The 25,286-nt window shown below is 39.8% G+C and overlaps 1 protein-coding gene across 3 annotated transcripts in view; it reads left to right on the top strand.

The window, feature by feature from the left end:
• The window catches only part of E2F7 (E2F transcription factor 7), a 39,178-nt gene extending 35,272 nt beyond the window's left edge, over positions 1 to 3,906 (top strand). For all 3 annotated transcript variants that reach the window (XM_047742674.1, XM_047742673.1, XM_047742672.1), the window contains one exon: positions 908 to 3,906. In XM_047742674.1, coding sequence (XP_047598630.1) covers positions 908 to 1,078 — 171 coding nt within the window. In that variant the 3' untranslated portion in view covers positions 1,079 to 3,906. The remainder of the gene's footprint in view (positions 1 to 907) is intronic.
• The last annotated feature ends 21,380 nt before the right edge of the window (positions 3,907 to 25,286 follow it).

Below are 25,286 nucleotides of genomic sequence, written 5' to 3'. Positions count from 1 at the left end.
TCTGGATACAAGCACAAAGATTCCAAGCATCTGTCATTTCTCAAAATGCAGTGTTTAGGAGGCTGTACACACACACACACACACACACACACACACACACACACACAAATGTACATATATGAATTTTATAATCAATATTAATTAATCAGTACTGTATTTCCCCCAAACTCCCATTTGTAGTTCGCCAATAAGCATGTGTTGGTGCCTTAGGCATTGTCTAGAGTTGTTCCTTTCTCTCACGGAGACAGTTTTATGTTGTGGCCCAAAATATTTTAGACAAATAAGTCAGGCTCCCAAGTTTGCTAGATGTTGAAATTAAACAAGTTAGTTTTTAAACAAGGTGATGAGAATGTGACATGCTTTCTGATCACCAGTCATGTGCCAGGCATTCATCCAGCCAGTTAAGATAGGAAAGTAAACAGGATAATGGTCCCTGCCATTTAAGGGCACGTTAAGGAGATCAATATGCAACATTTGACACAAGAAGATACATAGTAGCAAGTGTACAAAAAGAGCCAAGACACACATACTTACTGTATCCCTAGCATGGCCCAAAGTGCTTTATAAATATTATCTTGTCTAATTCATACAACCCCGTCACCTTTGTCACCCCCACTGTATGGATGAAAAGACCAAGGCACAGCTTGGTTAAGTAGTTTGCCCATGTCAGCCAGCTAGTCGTGCTGGTGGCACGCTCCCAGCCTCTTCTTTAGGCTGCCTTTCCGCCCACAAAACAAAGAAGTGAATTTCCGGTTGTGGGAAGTGTTAGGGAGACTACAAAGCAGAGGAGTAGGACAGAAAAGCGAAAAGAAGAACACACAAAGATCGTACTGACACAGGTCAAGAAAGAGCTTAGTTCAGAGACCGAGAACAATTTGACTTCACCTGTTTGTGTTTGCTCTTTTAGTCCCCAGTTCCCGTGACCCCCAAGAGCATCCGACGCACACATCGTGAGACATTTTTCAAGACGCCTGGCAGCCTGGGAGACCCTGTCCTTAGGAGAAGAGAAAGGAATCTGACACGAAACACCAGCTCAGCACAGAGGAGACTCGAAATCCCCAGCAGCGAGGCTGACTAATCCCACGCCGTGCCAGACGGGGGTGGGGCCCCCCCGACCTGACCTTCCCCATCCCAGGTGATGCCCTGACACTGAATGCAAAGCGGGACGCAGACCATCCAGTCTTAGGCACACATCGTCCTCTCTCTTTCACCCGCCGGTTCTAATGTTAACTTCCCATCATCATGAATCATCTATTCCTGAAAGCAATTGTTATTAATTGTGCATTTAATATCAGCTAGAGTCCAGACTCTGCGTGGTGTCACAGTGAAAGCACCGACTGACTTCTATGGTTTCGATTCAAGAATCCTTTTATTGCTGGAAGCCGATCTGAACAGGCTACTGGAGCCTTGTGGTTTCTCTACTGGGGGAGGGGGCTGTCTAGCACTTAACTAGGGTGAGCATTCTTGGCAGGTTTTTCCCCTCGCCCTGAGCATAGATCTGTGGTGAGAGAAACTTCTTTTCTGCAGTTTAAAAAAAGCTACTGCTTCCTTAGGCTTCCTTTAGGCTTCAGGAAGCCGATTCCAGTTGTGAATCCTATGGTATTATTTATTTTGTTCCTGAAATGGGATTTAGTGCAAAAAGTTTACAACGACAGCAAAATACGTTTTTCAGGGTATGACGACTTGAATGTTTATACTTTTTTCCTATAATTTGCCCTGCACTTACGTTACAACCTACTAATAATGTGGATAAATGTGTATGCAGACGGAATGTTACGACCAAAATAACTGTGAATGGCACCCTTGCTATCATGAACTGTGCTGACCCTGTCTGGGCATGAGAAGCAAGATGAACGCTAGCAGCCCAAGAGCTGACCTGTGTGAACATTAAGGTTTTACTGTTCGTTTGTAAAAATCCTACCATGTGCAGTTTCCTTCACCACATGCCCCGTGGGTTTTTTTTTTTTTTAATTTAAATATTAACTGTAGAGTATCAGGTATGGATGCCTTCGAAGGATATCTGTCTATTGAATAAATCAGGATGGTAGCAAGTGATTATATGGAAAATTGGAACCTAGATAGGACCTTTTGGTAGAATTCTGAAGCGTAATGATGTAGAAATTGATATAGGACCAATAGGTGATCATTTTTTTTTTCCTTTGGCTTTTTTTTTTTAATTTGTGGAAGGGTAAGAGGGAATATGGACAACTTATGTTCAGTATCCAAGAGTATTCAAACCAGTTATTTTTCAGAACGTTTCTGAAAAATAAGAGCGGTGAGTGCAGGGATTCATTGTTCTAGCATGAATACAATTCTGGAAACTATTATGCAATACCCCTTTGTTAAACCATACTGCTTTAGGATTTCATTAAGTAGCCAGACTAGTTCTTTATATTCCTAGGTTTATTGACGTACCTCAATCTTGTCTCTTCCAGTAAATGCCTTCCTCTCTCCTTCCTTTTTCCTTCCCTCCTTCCTTTCCTCTTTCCTTTCTTTTTTAAGCTTCTGTCTTAGATTTGGAATCTTGGTGTAGGATTCTATTTTATTTTTATTTTTGGACCCAATAAAATGTTATATGAAATAAAAATATTAATTTAAGAGACTCTGGGAGTCTGACTAAAGTAGCTTTATATTAACTACACGATACTATTAGCCTTATTACCCCCACAAGATTTTTGAAAACTTGAGGTAGGTAGCCAGATTAAATAAATTTGTTATTATATAAAATTTTTTATCAACACTAAACTTTTGAAGTTTACAAGATGACATTTTTTTTCTTTTTCTTTTTTTTTCTTTTTTTTTTACAATCTTTTCTAGTGTTAAACAGATAAAATTATGGTTCTAATCAACAATCTCCCAGTAACGATTACCCGGAGCTAATACGAGGAGTTCCCTTAAACAAAAATATGCCTTTTTCAGTGAAAGTACAGGACACACAGCATCCCTAGCCGCACAGGGTATGTGCATGTTTAAATCCACCATGCTTAAAAACTTCCACAAAATATTTTCACTTGCGAGGTCTACATTTAGATGAAATCACAATCTGATTTTCCCCGCACTGTTTTTGGACACTCGCCACTTACTATTTTAACTTCTTTGCTTCCTTTTTTTCTTTTTTCTTTTTTTTTTTTTAAATTCTGTTCATGAGATGACCATATAAACCTCAGAGAATTCACGGTTTCTTGGGGGGTGTAAAGAAGCAACCCCATAAATCAGAATATCATGACTCTGTGACCATACTCAGCAACAGAAAACGGAGAACCAATTTGTTTTGTATTCAGTGCCCACTTTTTAATGTGGCTTTGTGATGTGTAAAAATATAAAAAATAAAACAATGCAGGGGTTGTTTCTGTCAGGAAAACGTAGCGAAGCTGCTAAGCTAGACTTGGGTATTCGGGGTAGTGAAGAAGCAATGGCAATCTCGAATCTATCATTGTATAACTTAGTAACAGAGAAAAATAATTGTCGGGGATCCTGCTAGGGAAATGCAGCTTTGACTTGGCACTGAGGGAGGTATGTGTGCCCTACACTGTCCAGGGTTTGTGAAACCCTTTCATTCTGGTACAAGAGTTGGGAGTATAACTTTTATACTTGAATCTACCTACCAAGTTTACATTTCTCAATTCTTTTTTGTAAGGTGCTATTTCTGTATTTAAGTAACTTTGTTTTTTTTTATTCAATGTAAAGCTGCTTTCAGCTAATCTTATTGCACTGCTAGTTTTGTGTAGGTATTAATTTTATTGCTGCTTACTGCTTTCATCTTCATACTATTTAGCTGTTCTTTTTTCTAATGGCTATATTTATAGCTATCTACTTGTAACTTTACTACATGTAAACTGATTTGTTTCTCTTTTAGAAAGATATTAAGCTTTATAAATTAGCAATAAAAATTAATTCATTTCACGAGACGTTGGTTGTATTTGGTGGTGGGCCATGTATACCAATTTCAGCAAAACCGTTACCTCTTGCAGCACAGCTAACCAGGCCCTCCGAAACCCAAACGAGATCCTTTTATTGAGCCCTCCTGGTAGTTCCCAAATAAAAAACTTAAGGTATCACAACTGAGAGGGTAGGAGGATGATGCCCTTGAGCTTCGGATTTCTACTGAGACAGACTCTCAGGTTCAGAGCTTCTGGATGATTCTGAGGCTTATCCACTTCTAAGAATCACTTTCCCAACTTCTCATGACATCTGCAAGGTTAAATTCTTCTCATTTTCTAGCAAATGCCTACCCTTACTTAGTTCAGAGCCAAATTCTATTGTTAACCCTCACTTTCAGATAAACTCCGAACAGACCTCATCTCATATTTCCTACTTTGTTATACTTGCAGAGTCATTTAGGTTACATGTTTTTCGGTCCCTCCTGCTAAATTGTGAGATCCTAGGGAAAATAAGAGCTTTGAAACCCCAGTATCAAACCCAGTCTGGGTACTCAGCAGCCCCCAAAATGGTGAACGGAGGAACTATAGGACCCCCCACAATAGGGCCTACACTTTCGCTAGGGCTGTTTGAGTCCGCTCTCACCAATTATTTCACCGCGACCTCTTCATTCTGACACATCACTTCCTGTCCCAGTCCATAGCCTCCCTTATCACAAGACATATACAGTTGACCCTTGAACACCACGGGGTTTAGGGGGCGCCGACCCCTATGCCAGAAAAGTCCAGCATAACAAACTTCCCTAAAACGTAACTACTAATAGTCTACTGTTGACCAGAACTTTACCAATAACAACACATTTTAAATAAGTACTGTATATTGTATTCCTACAATAAAGCTAGAGAAAAGAAAATGTTAAAATCATAAGGAAGAGAAAATACGTTTACAGTACTGTATGTATTGAAAAAAGTCCATGTAAGTGGACCTGTGCAGTCCAAGCCCATGTCATTCAAGGGCTAGCTGTATGAGATAACAGCATAAAACTGCTTCTACACAAATGCCAGTATTAGGATCTCACTAGCATACAGTTAGCAGTATATGTTATAACGGGGTTGCGCTGTTATTACAGGCATCTACCAATATCTTCTCCCATCTGCCCCTCCTTGTTGGTCTTTAATGGTGTAAGTATACTGAACAAGCAGGACTCATGAGGTAATCATGAAAGCGATTTTGTCTCCTGGTGTTTGTTTTAAGCCTGGTTAACAGGGGTATAACCCATTCGCCCCAGTATGAACACTTGGTCAGGTGCTGTGTCTTCTCTGGTTACAGTCAATAATAGAACTGCTAACAGTGATTTTAAGTTACAAAGACAGTCTCAATTTATTATGCAAATGAGTATTTAAAACTCCTGCACCTGGGGCTCAAGATGAGCAAGGAGGGCATGGATCTTTGCTTCTACTGAGCATTTCCCCTTCCTCGGCGTACTTGCCTAGATTTCTAACCCCAGCAAGGTCGAAGTGTGGGAATATTTGCCTGAACTTCCCGCAATGCAGGCAATACCTTTTCCTCCAGCTGTTTTCTCCTTTAGTCTCTGGTTTTCCTGCAGTCCATTCCACACAGGCTCTTGGGCAGGATTTTAGAAGAGTCCTAGGCTGGGCCCGTCTGCCATTAGCCCACCTGAGGTGTCCTTTGCCCTGATTCTTGGAGAGAAGCCCCGGCCAAACTCATAGCTGCATCTCCTTCCTTTTGCTGCCAGAGCTACTGGCTCACCCACATCCCCTACATCAGCCAGAGTCTGACCCAGCCAGAGAAGAGAGGCAAGCAACGACCCTCCCTACCTCCCCCTTCCTGCTTCCGAGGCAGAGGTGTGTGGAGGCACAGTACAATTCTCCAAAGAAATCACAAAATCATTTTGATTTCCATTTGCTCAACATTTCAAGGCTTATGGTGAAGTGATTCCATAGTTGCATAACTTATTTGCAAAACCTGCTCTATCGATTCTTTGGAATGCCGCATTTATTAGAATTTGGTGCTACAGCCAAGCTATTTAACATCCTGTTACAATAGTTATAAACTTCCATTGTCCAAGAGTTGCATTTTTCTACATGATTGTTAAGTGCTTAATATCTCATAAAAGTAATCTTTGATAGCTATTAATTTTTTGTGTTTAGATCAGTTTGATTAGGTCAATGTACTTTGGACCTGAAAATTCCTAAGAAATGAAGAAATAATAAAGTTAAAATAGTTTCCTTCTTTGCATCCCATTTTGTAAATAGCTTGCTTGTAGTCTTCAGCTGAACTTGTTCTTCTATATAAGCACCCAGTCTTTCCCCAACTACGCTCTGAAGAACTCAACTATTAATAGATATTGAGAGTCAAATGGAAGGGTAATTTTAAAATTATACAGTTGATTTATTTTTACTACAGGATTTATCAGACTTAATTTTTGCAAGAAGAAATACAGTATGTATACAACATTTTTAAACTGGTTTGATAGTGGGACTGTTTGGTTTTTTTTCTTAGAGTAATGTGCAAAATTAGAGTCTGGCAACAGTCACTTTAAGAAACAATAAATTAATCCACCAAACAACTCTAAAACTTTCTTACACTTCACTGAAAAGAGAAGGGATCAATATTAGCTTCTTAAAGTCAGAGACCATACATTATTTATATCTGTATTCACAGTGTCTTCCATAAAATGTGTACCCAATTAAAAATGGGGAAGAACACTGGAGAATGAATTACCACAAATCACTAAAAAGAAAAAACAAACAAAAACACCTTTGAAGGCTTTTTCATTGCATGGCTCTGGGTACCTAAGACTTGTTGAATAAATAATACTATAGTCTGTGTTTCTTCTTTTTTTAGTTTATTATTATTTTCTTTAGATATTTTATTCATTAGAGAGAGAGCAAGCACAAGAAAGGGGAGGGGCAGAGAGGGGGAGATGTAAAGGAGAAGGGGGAGATATGAGGGGGGAGGGGGAGAATCCTAAGCAGACTCTGAGCCAAGCACAGAACCCAATGTGGGGTCCAATCCCAGGACCCTAAGACCATGACCTGAGCTGAAATCAACAGTCAGATGCTCACCTAACTGAGCCACCCAGGGGCCCCTCTTTTTTAGTCCAAAAGAATGGCCTCTACCAAGCCCACCAATGCTTATAAAATAAGTTGAATTGTCATAACCCTGCTTCTGAGCTTTCAAGAGCATCCCATGCAGCATTTTCCTGACCCTAAAGCATGGCTCTCTGGTCCCTTCACAGTCTGGCCCCAGCTTCCCCTCACAGCTCTAGACCCTAGAAATGGTCTATTGACCCTTATGTTCATTTCACTCCTCTTCCAAGCTCTTTATCACAGGTTCTGAAAGCTTGGGAACTAAATTCCTCAGATCCCCTTGGTACCAGGTCCCAGTTGGATTCTGTCAGTTATAAATCCTCTCGTGCAGGACTTGGTAGAGAGAAAAGCAGCTGGGGCTGTTCTTCCTCAAGCATAGACTGGCGCACACTGAGACTCTGCGGCAGCCAGACTTGATGCTACTGTCTAGTCCAAGACCATGTACCAGCCGTGATCCTGGCCACGGTTTCATGTTGTTCCCGACCATCAGGAGGAAACAGCACCCCCTGCAAGCTCTGGGTAGCAGCCATGGTGACATAATCTGAACACTCGTGTTTTCCCTGCCTTCAGTGATTTTATAAGCACCAAATTCCTGTATTAAAAACTTCCTGCTGGAAATACCTAGAATGTTTCCTAATTTCCACACAAAACCCAGCAGTCTTGTCTGCACCATTCTTCCCTTCTTCTCTTCCAGCCACCTCGGTCCATCATGTCACTCTCTGCACCCACATTCCTCATATTCCCTTTTGCATCCATGCCTTTGCCCCACCCACCCTCTCTTCCTAAAAGATCCAACTCCTGTTCCCACTCCTCTTTCTCTCTTGGGCTGTTGCATATGCATCTTCCAAAATCCAGTTCAAGTGTCCCTTTCTCAGGAAGAATGAGTTGGTTTCCCCCACCACACCGTGAGATGCTCCCAGGCAGAAATTAAGCCTTTCTTATCTAGAGCCTAGCACCATGCTCAGTGAATAAATGAATCAAGCTGCAGCTTCATGATAGTGCACCCTGAGATCGGCGAAAGCTCTAAGCGCATCCACAACATGAAAATGGTGAGTACCAGAAACAAAAGCTTCTTCTTCTTCTTTTTTTTTTTTTAAAGATGTTATTTGCTTATTTGAGAGAGAGTGTATGCACACAAGCAGCAGGAGCAGCAGGCAGAGGGAGAAGAGAGTCCCCACTGAGCAGGGAGCCTGATGTAGGACTTGATCCTAGAATCCAGGGATCATGACCTGAGCCAAAGTCAGACGCTCAACTGACAGAGCCAACCAGGCCCCAGAAACAAGAGCTTCTAACCAGCATCAGATCATACACAGCTCTACTCCACTGAAGTCATGCTAATCATTCATTCACTCAATAAATATTACCATTACTATGCAAAAGGAAGTACTCTTGGGTGAGTGTGTGTTGGGGGGGGTCAGCCCCTTTATCTCTTTTTTAATTTTTATTTTTTTAAAGAATTTTTTTTTTAAGATTTTATTTATTTATTTGACAGACAGAGATCACAAGTAGGCAGAGAGGCAGGTAGAGAGAGAGAGGGGGAAGAAGGCTCTCCGCCGAGCAGAGAGCCCGAAGTGGGGCTCAATCCCAGGATCCTGGGATCATGACCTGAGCCGAGGGCAGAGGCTTTAACCCACTGAGCCACCCAAGCGCCCCCCGCCATCTATCTTTAATAATGGTACAGAATTATAGAAATGTAGTGCCAAAAGGAACTTTAAACATCATCTTATTTACTCTCCTATTTTCCAGAGAAGAAATGGAAAACAAGGAGGTTAAGCGAATTACCCTGGGTTATACAGCTACTTAACTACAAGGTTGAGGACAGAACCCAAGACTCCAAATATTCCTATCCAGCATCTTTGTCCCTTTGCCATGCCACACCTATCAAGCTAAGGCAAAATCTTTTAACAAGATGTTGAAGGAGTCATCTGTACAAAACTATCCAGTTTTCAGCATGTGTGAATTTTACAGATCACTAACTTGGGAGTGCAGAACATTGGGACTTTATTACACAAGCAGTGCTCTCTTTGCACAGCAAGTGGACACTGTGCAAAGTAACCTCCGCATTTGTACTGGGTTTCAGAAGATACATAGGAGATTGCCAGGTAGAGGACAGAAACATTGGGGGTTGGAGGAGAGCATTTTAGGCAGAGGTGCAAATGAGCATGGAGGCATAACTGTGATTGTTCTGTCATCTTTAAAATTCTCTATCCGGGTACCAGGTCGGTTAAGCATCTGACTCTTGATTTGGGCTCACGTTATGATCTCAGGGTCGTGAGATTGAGCTGCACATTGGGCACTATGCTGGGCATGGAGGCTGCTTAAGATTCTCTCTCTCCGTCTGGCCTCTCCCCTACCCCCACAAATAAATAGATAAATAAATATCTCTATCAAAACATCTAAACTCCCTTACTGTTGACTATAAATATTTAGGGAAATTAAAAAATAGTAAAACTAATATTTGTTAAATATGTAATCTAAAACATCAGAACGTCACGGTGGTGCCTGTGGGGCTCAGTCGGTTAAGCATCCAACTCTTGATTTTGGCTCAGGTCATGGTCTCAAGATCAAGGATCCAGCTTCAGGTCAGGCTCTGAGCTCTGCACAGAGTCTGCTTGAGACCTTTTCCCTCTCCTTCCGCCTCTGTCCCTCTCCCTACTCTTTCTCCACTCCCCCTAAAATAAATACAGAAATCTTTAAAAAATGTATCAAGAATAGTTTGACCAGTGCTTTTTCTTCTTATCATATAAATGAGATAAGTACTGATCATCTTTCCTATAGCTTGCTGGATTATTATACTCCTTTCTAAGTTTGGGTCATCTTCCAAATTTTATCCTTTTACTTTTTTTTTAATTTTTTTAAAGATTTTATTTATTTATTTGAGAGAGAGAGACAGAGATAGCAACACAGAGCACAAGCAGGGAGGAGACGAGAAGCAGATTCCTGGCTGAGCAGGGAGCCCGATGTGGGGGCTCAATCCCAAGACCCTGGGATCATGACCTGAGTCTGAAGGCAGATGCCCAATCAACTGAGCCATCGAAGCACCCCCTTTGTACTTTTAATTCCATAAACTATTTCCAAGAGTTCACTCAATGTAAAGTTTTTGCAGGCAGCCCTTACCCAGAGCACCTCCAACCTTTCCCCACAATTGTCACTTATGCCAATAAGCTCACCTTCACTATATCCAGCATCTCTCAAGTGGTGACATCAACACTGTCATCAGTATCAACATCAACACTGCCCACTGTTTCCTCCTATGTGGATATCTGATTCAAAGTTTAACTCAAGCCTTATCCCTCTCTGCTTCTTTGCCTCACTTTCATCTTTGCTGACAAATTCTCTGTTTTGAACATTCATTTTATTAAAAAGTCATGTGTTCTTATCATTGGGAAGAAGATGCAACATGACTAAGCTTTGCTGTCTGTGTGAACTGAGAACTCTGTGTGAACAACAGACCTGGTAAGGAGTGACACTGGACGTTGGTCCTGATGGGCATCTGCTTTTTGTGTAGTGATTTGTGGGCTGAAGCAGCAAAGTTTGTACTTTATGCAATTACTCAAGGTTAATATAGCATATCATATCAGAGTAACTGAAATCTGAGCCATGCTATGGGGCGGGGAGAATGGTGTTATTTAACTAAACCATGGTAACTGACGTGTGCCTGTCAAAACTGTGTAAAGCAAGGACTGCTTGTATATATTCTTTTTTTATTTATTTTTATTTTTTTTTGCTTGTATAGATTCTGTGATTGAAATTAATTTCTATTTTAAGCCTTCATTCTACCTTGTGGCACAAATTAATTTCAGCAAATTCAGAATAATACCGGTCAATTCAGTTCCCTTCCCCCTCCACACACTTCTTGTCACTCTCTCGAAGCAGTATTTGTAGTGGCAAGTACTTAAGAACATATTTCAGGGACTCCTGGGTGGCTCAGTGGGTTAAATGTCTGCCTTCAGCTCAGGTCACGATCTCAGGGTCCTGGGATCGAACTTCATGTCAAGCCCCTTGCGCAGCAGGGAGTGTGCTTCTCCCTCTGCCTGCTGCTCCTCCTACTTGTGCTTGCTCTTTGATGAATAAATAAATAAAATCTTTTAAAAAAACAACACATATTTCAGACTGGCTTCAACAACAAGGGGCCTTGGTGCTTACAAAGCACCAAGTGGAAGTCTAGAGGCAGGACGAGTCCAGCTTTTTCACGCCAATCCCTTTGGTTCTTTTTTCCATTTGCCAATTCTATCAGACTGCAGCAATTACAGTTCCACACAAACCAAGTTTAAAGAGAAGAAACATATCTTTGAAACACCTTCCAGAGGCGTAAGAAAGAAATTTTGCAGAGATCCTCCAGACAATCCCTCCTCATCATTGGCCCAAATTGCCTAACATGTCCATTTCGAGACAGATCATCAGCATGGGGTACAGGATTACCTTTATTCCACTGAGACCTGCCCCTGTAACTGAAGCATGGGGGCTCTGCAGGGGCCGGGGTGGGCCCTTGAACAAAACCGGGCTTCCGTTAGAATGTAATAAGCAGGAAGTAGATGCGGGCCTACAGAGCAATTTCACAATGGTCCTCCCCAACTCCCTGCAGCCACATAGCATTGCATTTTGGGGTAGGAAAAATGGCTTCTCAGTCCTCTACTCTTCAAACTGACCTCGGTGGAGATGTACATTTTTCCTTCTGCTCTCTGGTCCCTCCTATCCCTTTCAACATCCACTGTGACTTCCTTAGACCCACTTTGACCTCCCTGGTATCTCTTACTGGGTCTTCCTCATCCAGCCACTGGCAGGTTTTCAGGCCCACATTCAACACAGCATGGGCAGCCGCAAAGAAAACTTCTAGTTCTCTAGGGCGATGGTCTTCCCTGCTTTGTGCGTGTCTCAGGGGCCCAGAGAAGTCTTGTCAGGCTGTCTCTGACTCTCTGACCAGATGGTTTCAGGTAACGCTGGGCCTCATGTCTGTTCATTCTTCCCTTCGGAGCTGCCATCTCTAAGCTTCAACTCGATATGCAAAAGCAATTAGCCCTTTCAACCCCGCAAGGCCACTCTAGTGAAGTGTTTTGATCGTTTTGAGGACATAAATCTTAGAGAAACTCTTGTCTTATACACAGAAACACACATAAAGGTGTTGGTCATTCCATTTTTGTAACAACAAGAAGCTATAAGCAAAGTTCCAACAACGTGGATAGTGACATAGTCATTATCACATAGTACTGAATACTTTCAATGAAATAGCTAAATTTGCACGCATCAACAGATACATCTAAGATTTACCATATTGAGTAGAAAGAGTAAAATGCTAAAGACATGTACATTTTACATTATGTATATTTTTAAAGCACTTTTGTAATAAATATATAGTTTATATATATAATATAGTAAATATTATAAATCTCACATCAGGATAGTTATTTCTTAGAAGGTAGGGGCTTAAAAGAAGAATGAGAAGAGGTTGGTGGTGGGCTTCAACTTCATCTACAATGTTTTATTTCTTCTTTTAAAAAAGATTCTAGGGGCTCCTGGATGGCTCAGTTGGTTAAGTGTCTGCTTCGGCTCAGGTCATAACCCCAGGGTCCTGGGAATGAGTCTGGCATGGGATTCCTTGTTCAGTGGAGAGTCTACTTCTCCCTCTCCCTCTGCCTGCTCCTCCCCCTGCTTGTGCTATCTCTCTCCAATAAATACAGAAAATCTTAAAAAAAAAAGAGAGAGAGAGATTCTATTTATTTATTTATTTTAGAGACAAAGAGAGCGTGCATGCAAGGAGGGGAGTGGGAGAGGGAGAGACTCTCAAGCTGACTCCATACCAAGAGCTGGGCCCAATGCAGGGCTCCATCTCATGACCCTGAGATCATGACCTGAGCCTAAACCAAAAGTCACCCCTTAACCAACTGAGCCCCCAGGTGCCCCTATTTCTTTTTTAACAAGGGGATCTGAAGTCAATATGGCAAATGTTAACATTTGGTAATTGTAGGATATAAGTACTCCCATTTTTGTTATGTTAATCTCTATTGTATGTTGGAAATAATTTGTAATTTTAAAACTAAAATAAATATTTTTATATTTTATATATTTATATTTTAATATAACAATTTTAAAAAATGATCACCATCTCTTTACTGTAAGTCAGTGTTCTTGGACTTGGGGTTTTCACGGGTTCAGGACTTTATAACATCAGTCAGGATATCTGCTGCCCCTTCCTGGAGGAAGTCTGTATATCTTTATCAGTGTTGGACTCAGCATAGGCTCTATACTTACTTTTCCAAAGAAATACAGAAGAAGTGATGAGGGTCCCTTTGGAGAAGAAGTTTTAAGAGACTGCTCAGGGTTTTCTAGGCCTGTTTTTCCCTCTGCTAAGAAACCACATGTCCCAAGGAAGAGCTGTGCTCTCACAGTCTTAAGCAAGGAGCAGAGCTATAGCCCACCTACAATGACCATACTGCGTGAGCATAAATAAAACTTGTTCTCAGATTGCTGAGATTTACAGTTAGTCAGCTTAATTTTTAATTTTTAAATTTGATTTTTAAAACTTAGTTTTAGTTTTCAAATTCACAACTTAAAAAAACATAATAAATGAGGAATCGACATAGCATGGGCTTTCAAAATCACTCTTAACTTCTCAGAACACCATTTCTCTCTCTTTTTAATGCAGAAGATGAAACAAAATAAGGAAGAGTTATTTAAAGTCAATTAATTCAACACTTTGAATGCTTGACTATGCCCACATCAGTCCCGACTGCCACAGCCCAATTTGGTATCAGACTTCAGGCAAGCATCATCACACAGTGGATTTGGGGATAAACCAGTGATTTCAATCTGGGATGTGTAAAAAGTTTTCAAGGGATAGGTATATATTCAAATAATTTTTAAGGGAATCAGCTTCCCTCCCATCTTCAGATTTCATTTGTATTCATTTTAAAATCATATCATAACTGATAATCTTGGTAATTTCTAAAACTGATAAACTTGATAGCCTTGGTAATCTCTGGCCAACTATTATTCTGAAATGACAAGTTCCCATCTCCTCTTCCTAAGCTCCTTCTCCCATTAAAGAAAAAGAGTTTACATTCCACCCAAAGATTACAGAGGTGCACTGTTTTGAGTATAAAGTCTATAAAACTAACTTCTGTGATGTCCATACCAAGATTATTTTAAATATTGGTATCTATGCTGAGAATGTAAACAATTCTAGTGACTGGGTACCAAATCCTTTTGCAGGTCAGGGAGCTTCCAATTCTGTTGTTGTCAACATCATTGCAGCAAAACTAAGCCAGTTGTCACTGATTCTTAAAATAAGTAAGTAAGTAAATAAATATATAAATAGTACTAGGTCATTTTTGGCAAGTACCTCAGAAATCAGTTAAAGAATTGGGTTACAATGCCTAATAAAATTTCTTCCAGTCCCATTAACTTATTTCTGTGAATGAAATTTCTTGAGGCTTACAACTGGGAAAAAAAAAGATAAATACATATAGTATTGATGCTGATCATTTTCTCATACTAGCAATAATGAATTTTCTTCATGAAATGAGTGAACTAATTTTTTAAAGCCCCATCTAAGCTGCAGATTTCCACATAAAGGACTACTTTATATTGTTCAATAATTACTGATCAGCATTTGTAATATATTTGTGCTTTTTAATCAACTATGTACTAAAAAGCATAGATAACTAAAGCCTTATAGTCACAGAAAAATTTTATAATTTCAATTTCAATTTACAGACTTAGAGGAAGATGGTGAAGGAAGAGGGGACTCTTCCTAGTTTCATCTGGTCTCTGGAATTCAGCTATGTAGCTATCAAATCCATCTGAACACCTGTAAACTCAACCCAAGATCTAAGAAAATAATTGCTACAATTCTACAAATAGAAAAGTGACCACTTTTTGCAAGGTAGGAGATGTGAAGTGAAGCTGACATGTTGGAAGATAAACCATGGCGGGAGGGGGGGGGCTCCGTTAGCAGCTACTAGAAAGTGACAGAGCAGTGGAGCACAGAATCAGAATGTTTAGAAGTCTGCTCAGGTGAGGGACATTCCTGCTCAAGTGAGGGACATTTAGAAGGTGCTCGGGTGGTGAAGCAGGGCAGAATGCTAGGTGGGACAGTGTGGTCTCAGGATCCCCTGGGGTCACAGAAAGAATGAGGGTGTCTGAGTGCTGCAGAGTTCCCAAGATTCAGAGTGAGGAAGCCAGCTACAGTCCATGAGCCAAAGAGTGGGCTTTCAAGCTCCGTGTTGCCATAAACCATGAACTGCTGCTGTGCAATCAGGTGACCATTCCCAGCAGGGGCCCGGCAAACAGCGGTGAGATCCCACTCCCTTCCCCCCAGGAGCAGCAGCATAGTTGCACATTGCAGAGTTTGGAGACTCAAATTGGGGTCACATGCCTGAAATAAAAACACTTGGTCACAAGCTAGGTGATCACAGAGTGTGGACAGAAACCAGGGAGACAAAAGTGATGCACTGCTTGTCCCTGAGGGCCCACTGAAGAGTGGAGGCCACTGTCTTTCTTCATTCCCATCCTCTAAAGCAGCACAAACCCTTCCAGGAACAAAAGCCACAGAGAGCAAACCGGAGCAACTTACTTAGCCTTACTTAGACTGACACACCGCAAGGGCCATGCAATTCCACTGGGGCAAAGACACTTAGAGAATCAACACAACAGACCCCTCCCCCAGAAGATCAGCAAGGACATCTGGCTAAGACCAAGTTTACTGATCACACAGACCTGCAAAACTGTAGTGCTAGGGGAAGATGGTATATGGTTCAAGGTTTTCTCTCATTATTCTTTAATCTTTCAGTTAACATTTCTTTTTCCTTTTTTTCCCCTTTCAACTAGTTTCTTATCAACTCTTTTTTTTTTTTAAGATTTTACTTACTTATTTGACAAAGAGAGAGATAGAGAGAGAGCACAAGTAGGGGGAGCAGCAGGCAGAGGGAGAGGAAGAATCAGGCTCCCCACTGAGCAGGGACTCTAACACAGGGCTTGATCCCAGAACCCTGAGATCATGACCTGAGCCAAAGACAGATGCTTAACCCACTGAGCCACCCAGGCACCCCTTACTAATTCTTTTAAGTCTTTTTTAATTTTCATTTTTACATTTACATATATATTTTCTTCATTTTTTGTTTCCTTTCATTGTATTTAATTTTATTTATATATATATATATAAGTTTGTTTTGTTTTTGTTTTTGTTTTTTTATAATTTTGGGATCCAGTTTCTTTTAAAAAGCAGACCCAAATACACCCAGGATCTAGTATATTACCCTGTTCTGTCCTCCTGTTTGATTATATTCTCGCTTTTTCCCTTTTTATTTTTTTCTTTTTTGGTTTCTGATCTCTTCTGGTTTGTTTAGAATATATTTTGCTGGGGTCATGGTCAATATTTTTGTATTTTGCTCTCTCATTCATCTATTCTTCTCTGGACAAAATGACAAGACAGAAAAACTCACCCCAGAAAGAAGAACAAGAGGCAGTACTAACTGCCAGAGACTTAATAAATATGGTATTAGTATAATAGTATAAATATTAGTATAATGTCAGAGCTAGAATTCAGAATAACAATTACAAAGATACTAGCTGGGCTTGAAAAAAGCATAGAAAACACTAGAGAATCCCTTTCTGGAGAAATAAAGGAATGAAAATCTAATTAGGCCAAAATCAAAAAGGGTATTACTGAGTTTGCAAGAAAAAATGGAGGCTCTAACTGCTAGGATAAATGAGGCAGAAAAGAGAGTCAGTGACATGGAAGATAAAATGATAGAGAATAAAGAAACTGAGAAAAAGAGAGACAAACAACTATTAGATCACAAGAGGAGGAGTCAAGAGATCAGTGATACCATAAAGCAAAATAATATTAGAATAATTGGGGTCCTAGAGGAAGAGGAAAGGGGGGGCAGAAGGTGTACTGGAGCAAATTACAGCCTTACAGCTGGGAAATTCCCTAATCTGGAGAAGGAAATAGGCATTCAAGTCCAGGAGGCACAGAGAACTAACCCCCCCAAAATCAATAAAAAATCATATAATCATATAATAGGGAAGTTTGCAAATTTCAGAGACAACAAGAAAATCCTGAAAGCAGCTCAGGACAAGATGTTCTTAACCTACAGAGGTAGAAACATAAGGCTGTCAGCAGACCTGTCCACAGAGACCTGGCAGGCCAGAAAGGAGTGGCATGATATATTCAGGGTGCTGAATTAGAAAAATATGCAGCCAAGAATACTTTATCCAGCAAGGATGTCATTCAGAATAGAAGGAGAGATAAAGAGCTTCTGGGACAAACAGAAAGTAAAAAAATTTGTGATCACCAAACCAGCCTGCAAGAAATATTAAAGAGACCCTTTAAGCAAAGAGAGAGCCCAAAAGGAAGAGGCAATCTACAGAAACAGTGACTATACAGGTAATACAATGGCACTAAATTCATATCTTTCAGTAGTTACTCTGAATGTAAATGAGCTAAATGCCCCAATCAAAAGACACAGGGTATCAGATCGGATAAAAAAGCAAGACCCATGAATATGCTCTCTGCAAGAGACTCATTTTATATACAAAGACACCTCCAGATTTAAGTGGAAAACCACTTATCATGCTAATGGAAATCAGAAGAAAGCTGGGTTACAATCCTTATATCAGAAAAATTAGATTTTAAACTAGATTGTAGGGATGCCTGGGTGGCTCAGTCAGTTAAGCATCTTCCTTCAGGTCAGGACATGATTCCAGGGTCCTGGGATTGAGTCCTGAATTGGGCTCCTTGCTCAGCAGGGAGCCTGCTGCTCCCCTGCCTGCTAATCCCCCTGCTTGTGCTCTCTCCCTCTCCCTAACAAATAAATAAAATCTTTTTTAGAATAAGAATTAATAAATATTAGAGCAGAAATCAATGAAATAGAAACCAAAAGTACAGTATGACAGATCAACGAAACTAGAAGCTTGTTCTTTGAAAGAATTAGTAAGATCGATAAACCCCTAGGCCATACTTAAAAAGAAAAGAGGAAGGACCCAAATTAATAAAATCATGAATGAAAGAGGACAGATCACAACCAACAACAAAGAAATAAGAACATATTATGACCAACTACATGCCAACAAATTAGGATGCATTCCTAGAAACATATAAACCATAAAAAGTGAGACAGAAAAAAAATAGAAAACCTGAACAGACCCATAACCAGTAAAGAAGCTAAAGCTGTAATAAAGAATCTCCCAACAAAAAAGAGTCCAGGGCTGGATTGCTTCCCAGGGAAATTCTACCAAACACTTAAAGAAGAATTAACACCGATTTTTCTGAATCTCTTTCAAAAAATAGAAATGGAAGAAAAACTTCCAAACTCTTTCTATGAGGCCAGCATTACTTTGATCTCAAAATCAGACAAAAGTCCCACCAAAAAGAGGGATCACAGACCAATATTCCTGATGAACATGGTTGCAAATATTCTCACCAAAATACTAGCCAATAGGATCCAACAGTACATTAAAAGGATTATTCACCATGACCAAGTGGGATTTATTCCTGGGCTGCAAGGGTGGTTCAACATTTGTAAATCAATGTGATACAATACATTAATAAAAGAAAGGGCAAGAACCATACAATTCTCTCAATAGATGTGGGTAAAGCATTTGACAAAATACAGCATCCTTTCTTGATTAAACCTCTGTACAGTGTAGGGATAGAAGGAGCATACTTTAATATCATAAAAGCCATATACAAAAAACCCACAGCAAGTATCATTCTCAATGGGGAAAAATTAATATCTTTTCCCCTAAGATCAGGAACATGACAAAGATGCCCACTCTCACCACTGTTGTTCAGCATAGTACTAGAAATCCTAGCCTTAGCATCAGACAACAAAAAGAAATAAAATATATCCAAATAGGCAGAGAAGAACTCAAACTTTTACTCTTCACAGATGACATGATACTCTGTAAAAAACCCAAAACACTCCACCCCAAAATTGCTAGAACCCATACAGGAATTCAGCAAAGTGGCAGGATACAAAAACAATGCACAGAAATCAGTTGCATTTCAATATTCTAATAATTAGACAGAAGAAAGAAAAATTAAGGAATCATCCCATTTACAATTGCACCAAAAACCATAAGATACCTAGGAATAAACCTAATGAAAGAGGGAAAGGATTTGTATTCAGAAAACTATAGAACCCTCATGAGAAAAATTGAGGGAGACACAAATAAATGGAAAAACATTCCATGCTCATGGATTGGAAGAACAAATATAGTTTAAATCTACACATGCTATACAGAGCAGTCTATACATTCAATGCCATCCCTATCAAAATACCATCAACAATTTTTGCAGAGCTGGAAAAAATAATCCTAAAATTTGTATGGAACCAGAAAAGACCCCAAATAGCCAAAGGAAAGTTGAAAGAGAAAACCAAAGTGGTGGCATCATAATTCCAGGCTTCAAGATATCTTATAAAGCTGTAGTCATCAAGGCAGTATGGTACTGGCACAAAAACAGATACATAGATCAATGCAAAAGAATACAGAACCCAGAAATGGACACTCAATTCTATGGTCAACTAATCTTCAACAAAGCAGGAAAGAATATCCAATGAAAAAAGACAGTCTCTTCAACAAATTGTGCTGGGAACATTGGACAGCCACATGAAGAAGAATGAAACTGGACCATTTCCTTCCACCATACACAAAAATAGACTCCCAATGGATGAAAGACCTAAATGTGAGACAGGAATCCATCAAAATCCTAGAGAACACAGGGAGCAAACTCTTTGACCTTGGCTGCAGCAACTTCTGGCTAGATGTGTCTCCAAAGGCAAGGGAAACAGAGGCAAAAATGAGTTATTGGGATTTCATCAAGATAAAAAGCTTTTGCACAAAAGAGGAAACAGTTGACAAAACAAAAGACAACTGACAGAATGGAAGAAGAGTTTTGGCAAGTGTTTTATCAGGTAAAGGGTTAGTATCCAAAATCTATGAAGGTTTTATCAAACTCAACACCCCCAAAACCCCAAATAATCTAGTCAAGAAATGGGCAGAAGACTTGAAAAGACATTTCTCCAAAGAAGACACCAAATGGCCAACAGACACATGAAAAAGTGCTCAACATCACTCAGCATCAGAGAAATATAAATCAAAACCACAATGAGATACCACCTCACACCAGTCAAAATGGCTCAAATTAACAAGTCAGGAAATGACAGATGTTGGCAAGGATACGGAGAAAGGGGAACCTTCTCTTACACTGTTGGTGGGAATGCAAGCTGGTGCAGCCACTCTAGAAAATAGTATGGAGGTTCCTCAAAAAGTTAAAAATAGAGCTACCCTATGACCCAGCAATTGCACTACTAGGTATATACCCCAAAGATACAAATGTAGTGATCCAAGGGGGACCTGCACCCCAATGTTTATAGCAGCAATGTCCACAATAACCAAACTATGGAAAGACCCCAGATATCCACTGACAGATGAGTGGATAGAGAATATGTGGTATATACATATATAATGGAATACTGTTCAGCCATTAAAAAAAAATGGTATCTTGCCATTTGCAACAATGTGTTTGGAACTAGGGGGTATTATGCTAAGTGAAATAAGTCAATCAGAGGAAGACAATTATCATATGATTTCACTTATATGTGGAATTTAAGAAACAAAATAGAGGAGCATAAAGGAAGAGAGAGAAAACAAAACAAGACATAATCAGAGAGGGAGACAAACCATAAGAGACTCTTAACCATAGGAAACAAACCAAGGGTTGATGGAGGAGAGGGGAGTGGAGAGATGGGGTAACCGAGTGATGGGCATTAAAGAGGGCACATGAGGTAATGAGCACTGGGTGTTATATACAACTGATGAGTCACCGACCTCTACTTCTGAAACTAATTATACACTATATATTAATTAATTGAATCTAAATTTTTTAAAAAAGAGATGCATGCTCTACCAACTGAACCAGCCAGGGATCATACGTCTGAAAATAAATAAATAAATTCTAATTTATATACTTAGTTTTGTTAAGAAAAATATATGGGGAACCTGGGTGGCTCAGTAAGTTAAGCATCTGCCTTCAGCTCAGTCATGATCTTGGGGTCCTAGGATCAAGCCCTGTGTTGGGCTCCCTACTTGGTGGGGAACCTGCTTCTCCCTCTCTCTCTGGTTCTCCCCTTGCTTGTGCTCTCTCTCGTTATCTCTCTCAAATAAATAATAAAATTTTTTTTCAAAAAGAAGAAAAATGTGTATTAAATATATATAGCATTATATGTATAACATTATATACTTACATATAACATAATATGTATGAAACGTTCAGATATAAGTTTGCTGGGGAAGAGGAATTCAAGTATAAGTTTAAGGGAGAAAAGGAATTATGTGAATATTACTCATTTAAAAGAACTGGTTCATGTAACTTAAAAATATTATCTCTGTGTGTGTGTGTGTGTGTGTGTGTGTGTCTGTGTGTGTCTGTGTGTGTGTCTGTGTATCGAATCCCTCTGGCATTTAGAGTCCATTGTATACATTTAAAGGAGTGATAATGGCAATTTTATTTTAAAATGGTGATATTCACAACCATAGGAGATTGTATTCCTAACAACCATTTCAACTTAAAATTAAAATGTTTATGTATTAACCTAAAAATGGACCAGAATTTTTCAAAATAGTTCTAATGGTTTCATGAGCAAACTATCTGCAGACAGCTCCCATGTTCCCCAGGGCTGGACCTTCTCAGCCTCTCCCTCATCCTTCAGCTCCCAGTAGGCTCCCAGCATTGTCCACACGGTGGCAGTAGTGTCTGCTTAGAAGGACAAATTCGCAAATCTAGAGGACATCTAAATCATTCCTGTATTTCATTCATATCAACATGCTAAATAAACAGTTTACATATTGCATTGGAACAATAAATGTCCACTGTAAGTTACCACTGCTGAATTTCAAAATATTTCATTAAATTTTCCAGTCATGTAACAAATAACCTATAGCTATAAATACCAGACCTATACCATACATCTCTCTGCACCACCTGGGAATGACCTGTACATTAAATTCACTTTTTATACTCCTGTCTGCTTTTCTCTCTCCTTCTGCTTACATACTTTCTGCCCACACACCTCCACCCCCAGCTTCAGTTGCTAAGCAACTAAAAGAGCTTTGTTGTTCTTGAACACTAACCATTAACTGCCCTCATTTTCTCTAATGAGAACATGGCTGCAGCCCAAATTACCTCCTTTTCCTGAAAAACAGTGCAGGATGCTTATGACTTATGCTAATAGTAAGGCAAATCACATCCCAATAGATAAATTCAGGAAAAGGAAACCCAGAGCGTTCAAGCAACTCTGAACATAGTACCAAACACGGTACTAATAAGGATTCATTTTTGCCTTCTTTTTTTTTTTTTTAAAGATTTTATTTATTTATTTGACAGACAGAGGTTACAAGTAGACAGGCAGAGAGAGAGGAAGGGAAGCAAGCTCCCTGCTGAGCAGAGAGCCCGATATGGGGCTCGATCCCAGGACCCTGGGATCATGACCTGAGCCGAAGGCAGAGGCTTTAACCCACTGAGCCACCCAGGCGCCCCTCATTTTTGCCTTCTTAACAAGACATTACTGAGCACTTATTATATGTGAGGCCCTGTGCTAGATACTTCCTGTTTATTATTTCTTTTAATCTTCAAAATATTATTTCTTTTACAACTCAACCCTATTTTTTGAAGGTTTTTATACCCCAGGAGAGAGCGACTTTACAGGATTCAGTTGGATAGAGGGTAGCTATTTTTTTTGAGAAAAGGCTAATGATAAAAGGGAAGTGGGAAAACTTTGATAGCCATTCATCAATGGTTCTTGGGCAAATATTTGTATTTTTTAAATTTTAACTTTTACTTTAATTTTCCAGATAGGAAAGTTGTGACCCACAGAAGTTAAATGATTTACCTGATGTTACAGAATCAGCAAATGGCAGATTTAGGTTTTGTCCGACTATTATGGCACATTGCCTTTTGTTCGTCTTGAGTTCAGAATGTTGTAGGAATTACTATCTTAGCTCATCAATTCCCAAAATGATGTCCTTGGTCCAACATGTAGAAAAATGAAGAGAATTTCTGCTGTAAAACTCTGGTAGGCTTTTCTCTACACATCAATGGAATGTTTGTGTCTTCTGTGTAAACCGAGTTGAACGAACTGGAGTTTAAACCTTGCTTTGCCACTCGAATGACCCAAGAAAGCTACCTCCTCACTTTGTGCCTCAGTTTCTCTCCTATAAAAGTAAATTAGTCTCCGACTCATAGAGATGATTTGAAATTTAATGTTCTATATTGGCAAGGATATGTTCAACTGTTGTATCATTGGCAACAGTGGACCCCCCAATGTACAATGTCTCAAAGATTCAAGGGAAGAGGTTAAGAGCAGTTCTGCTCTCTTCGACAAATGAGTTTCAAGATCACCATGAGCATCATCTCCATCTAAGTAAGCTTCAAGGGGGCAAGAGTGGGAGAAGGATGTTTGCAAGGCTTTTTTCAAATCAGACCTGGAGGCAGAACATATCCCTTCCACTCACATTCTGTCAAGTGGAACTCAAGCACATAGACACAGCCACCTCCAAGAAGCTGGGCCATATAACCTGGCTGAGTGCCCAAGAAGAAGAAGACCTAGAATCCGAAGAACACCTACCTATCTCTGCCCGGGATCACGTGTACGTAACTCTTTTTCACCACACACGTAGTAAGAGTTCAGTAAGTATCAGTTTCTTCCCTTCCTTCTTCTCTCCTTTCTTTCCTTTTTTTTCCCTCTGCATCCACTCCTCTGTATAGAAAGCACTTCTCAGATAGAACCATTGTTTCATGATAGTATGACAGCTCTTCGAGTGACATGAACTGTAAAACCAAGATGAGATGATTTTTATAGCAAACAACTTCTTGCCAAGCAAGAATCTAAGCCTACCCAATAAATACTAGTTATTTTTCTTTTCTAAGTCATCACTAGCTAGAGAATACTTGATTTACTGAACGATAAAAAAAAGAAATATTCAAAATAATACTGGATTCTCCTCATTTCACTTTGTAAATATTCTAGAATATCTTAAGTTCTCAGAGTTATAAGGGCCTCTCAAGGTCAGTTTGTCAAATTTCCCCAGTTTAGAGGTGAGAAGAATAAAACATAAGGAAGTGCTGTACCCAGAATCACACAGCTAGTCAATGGCAGGGCTGAACTCTTGACATCTAGTCAATATGAGGAGGAAAAATGTATCCAAAGCCCTTATCAGTGTTCAAGAAACAGTTGTAATTACTGAAGAAGTGCATGCAAAGTGCTTTTAGAACCCAGCGGAGCTTAACGGAAGTGTGGAAATAGTCCTGTTTTCCTGAGAAGGTTGATGTTAAAATGTAATTTTATCTAAAATCAATATCATTTCTGATTGATGTCATTGATCAATTTCAAGCTAAACAATTTCAAGGCAGGAAAAAGACATTAGGAGAGTTGACTTTAATGGAGGCATAAAGTCAGAATTGGGGCAGGTCCAGAACAGGGGGAGGGGAGGGGTTTGGAAAGACAAACCTAAGTAGAGCAAAGATATTTGCATGGAGTAGGGACCAGGTGGTGGTGGTAGTGGTGGTGGAGGGGTTTCAGAAGCCAAGAACCAGCATAAAGTCTTCAAACATCTAAGAAAAAGGTCTCTTTTTAACCGTATTTATTAAACAGACGAGAGTATATACAGCATAAACAAAAAACTCCAGAAGGGCATGTAGACTGATGTTATAACAGCATTATATTTTATTTCATTTAAGATTTTATCCATTTATTTGATAGACAGAGATTACAAGTAGGCAGAGAGGCAGGCAGAGAGAGAGAGAGGAGGAAGCAGGCTTCTTGCTAAGCAGAGAGCCCGGTGTGGGGCTGGATCCCAGGACCCTGGGATCATTACCTGAGCTGAAGGCAGAGGCTTTAACCTACCAAGCCATTCAGGTGCCCCCATCACAGCATTTTAAAGATGAACAAATTAATGCTCAGAGAATAGAATGACTTGTAAAAAGACATGGCAGCGCCAGAACTTTAATCTGGTCTTGGACTTCCAATCCACTAAGCTTTTAACGTATGCTATAGGAATGGGAACAGTGAGTTACCAAAGACAAACTTCATTCACTTTATGGTATTACTGTTACAGGGTAGCTGGACTGTAGATATAGCCCCGATTCTTTATCCACCCTTATATATCCATGCTCATTGGAATGTGACTTTGCAGTTTTTCATAACATCTGGGAAAGTCTATTTCCCCACACCTTAAATCTGGTTAGCCTGTGACTTATTCTGGCTAGAAGAATGACGTAGAAGTGGTGACATA

The sequence above is a fragment of the Lutra lutra genome, chromosome 8 (genome assembly GCF_902655055.1).
Source record: "Lutra lutra chromosome 8, mLutLut1.2, whole genome shotgun sequence".
In the NCBI taxonomy this organism is placed as follows: domain Eukaryota; kingdom Metazoa; phylum Chordata; class Mammalia; order Carnivora; family Mustelidae; genus Lutra; species Lutra lutra.
This window is presented reverse-complemented; position numbering and strand designations above follow the sequence as displayed.